The 2581-nt window shown below is 54.2% G+C and overlaps 1 protein-coding gene across 1 annotated transcript in view; it reads right to left on the bottom strand.

Annotated features, from left to right (window-relative positions):
• Window positions 1-596: 596 nt before the first annotated feature.
• Window positions 597-2581, bottom strand: part of EARS2 (glutamyl-tRNA synthetase 2, mitochondrial) — a 24982-nt gene continuing 22997 nt past the window's right edge. The window contains exon 9 of the mRNA XM_006753614.2: window positions 597-1774. Coding sequence (XP_006753677.1) covers window positions 1691-1774 — 84 coding nt within the window. The 3' untranslated portion in view covers window positions 597-1690. The remainder of the gene's footprint in view (window positions 1775-2581) is intronic.

Raw genomic sequence — 2581 nt, 5'->3', positions numbered from 1 at the left:
ATCCCCTTTCCCTTTTCCCGTGGACAAGGAGAGGGTAAGAGATAACACTTGCTGGGCAACAAGTTATCACAAAACCTAGTAGCTTTATTATTGACTTATTTCAGAGGGAGGAGGAGAGGGAGAGAAACATCAATGTGTTACTCCTCTCACGCACCCACTGTTGCTCCCTGCATGCGTCCTGACCAGAGACTGAACCTGCAGCCTCGGTGCATCAGGATGGTGTTCCGATTAACCGGGCCACCCGGCAGGGCAAAACCCAGTGGCTGTAGACAATGAACGCCAATTATCTCGTCATTTCTGTGTGTCTGAAATCTGAGAGCAGCCGTGCTTCGTGGTCGTGGCTAAGGCTCTTTCGTGAAGGTTGCAGTCGAGACGTCAGTCAGAATGTGGTCACCCGAAGGCGTGGCTGGGGCTGGAAGACCGACCTCCGAGATGGGCACGCACCCTGCGGGCACACGGCCTCAGTTCCTGCCACATGAGCCTCTCTACAGGGCTGCTGGAGAGTCTTCCCGTGGAAGTGGTTTCCCGCAGAGTAAGGGATCCAAGAGAACAAGGAAGCCATGATGCATCTCAACTCAGCCCTATTCGGGGTGAACACCAAGAGGGAGCAATGACTGGGGCCTCTCAGAGGCTGGCTGCCACTGGACACCTAGAAGCCCTGTGGGTCTCTGTTCCCAGCCACCGTCTTCCTTCTATTTAGCTATTTCTCTTCACCCCAAGACCATCTCATTTCAGACAGTCATGGATATAAGGAGGCAGATGTGAATGAGATGCAGACAGGCAGGGTGAAGGCCTCAGTTGAAGGTCCAGGTCTGAAGAACTGGGAGAGCAGCAGACAGCCTGTAGGGAGGGGAGGCAGGCTGCCCAAGTGCAGGACAAAACCAAGTGTAAGACATAAGTGCTCCCCCGAGCCCACCCTGATGGATGAGTCCTGTCCCGATGAGCCCCAGAGAAACTGACTTTCAGCTCAGCCCTGCCGCTCGGAGTCCAGGCTGGACTGAGAACTGAGACCAGGCTGCTGCCAAGCTGCCACGCACTGAACCGTGTCCCCTCAAAAGTCGCACGCTGAAGCCCTAACGCCGAGACCTCAGCATGTAACTGAATGTTCAGCTGGGCCTTTAAAGAAGTGATTAAGGTAAAACCGGGCCATCAGGGTGGGTGCTAATCTCATCTGACTGGTGTCCTAAGAAGACGACATTTGGACACCCAGAGGCACCAAGGGCACACCCAGGGCGATGACCAGTACGGACAGCAGAGAGCAGCCATCAGCAAGCCACGGAGCAAAGAAACCTGCCAACACCTGCCTTTTAGACTCCCAGCCCCTGAACAGGGAGGAAGTGACTGTCCTTGTTTAAGCCCCCAACTCTGTGGCTTTTTGTCACACAGCTCGGGCGGCCTCAACACGAGCCCTCTGGACTGTTCTAGGAACCAGCTTGAAACCTCTGCCATGCAGTGTGGTATCGGAGCCAGACACGAGCCTTCCTCTCCAGACTCAGGGAGGTGAGAGGATGCTGGGCTTCCCCGCCAGCGGGCGAGGACAGGGCTGTGTGGAGCCACGTGTACACTGTGTGCACCCAGACTCTGGTTCCTGCTACAAGTTCCTGATGGGTCCCAGGACCCACTCCTCCTCTGAAGGTCGTCTCCACACGCACAGGTTCCTAGCCACCTCCACCGCCGGGCACATCTCCCGTCAGCTGGACAGTGCCTTCTGTATGCGTTCCCGCACTTCTTTTGGTCCCAACGACACCATCATCTCAGCTACAGGCGGTCCTTGCTGAGGACAGAAAGAGAAAACATCGCCTATGAGCCCAGCCTTGGTCTGCAGAGTCATACCCCAGCCAACCCCACACCGCTGCCTGTACCCCAGGGCAGGGACTGCACTTCACTGTCTTTGATTTCTGAGGCTGAGGCTGCATCCCCGGAGCCTCTTCTTCCTGTATTGACATGTCTGTTACCTCCAATCAACTGCCAGCTCCGTGAAGGATGACGGGAGGGAGTGTGTGTGTTTGATTCACTACTGTATCCTCTTTACATAGTGGCACTGGCACAGTAGGCACTCAACAGGTGCTGCTGAATGGGTGAGGGGAGTGCTCAAGTTTCACTCATCGCCAGGTCCTTCTAAAAGCCTAGAAGTGGGCCAGTCTATGAGGGGCCCACAGGGGCCAATGCAAGTGAGCGGGAGGGAGGACTCCGGAAGACTATCAATTAGTGACAATATAAAGGGTACAATGTTCAGGCCAGCCTGGGGAGGGGGGGTTCAGCACCCACATGCGACCCACCCAAGCTGGGGAAGAAAAAACCACCAGGGTACCGCATACCAGAGTCCCAGCATGTGGGCATCACATAGGGAAACAAAGCAGGTACCAAAATAAGAGGATTTACTAACTGCTGTAACTGCTGCCTCTGTGCAGTCATCTCTATGCCTCGTTTTCTCACCTGTGGGTCTGCACCTCACAGAACTACACTGTGCCTACATTAAAACAAGCAAAGTACTAAGTACATTGCTTGAATGGGAAGTACTCAAAAGTATTAGGTCTCATTCTATCTAATAATAGAGAAACATGGTAATTAACCATAACAT

Source organism: Myotis davidii, unplaced genomic scaffold, assembly GCF_000327345.1.
Source record: "Myotis davidii unplaced genomic scaffold, ASM32734v1 scaffold150, whole genome shotgun sequence".
Lineage (NCBI taxonomy): Eukaryota > Metazoa > Chordata > Mammalia > Chiroptera > Vespertilionidae > Myotis > Myotis davidii.
The sequence above is the reverse complement of the archived record's forward strand: the minus strand, read 5'-3'. Positions and strand labels throughout refer to the sequence as shown.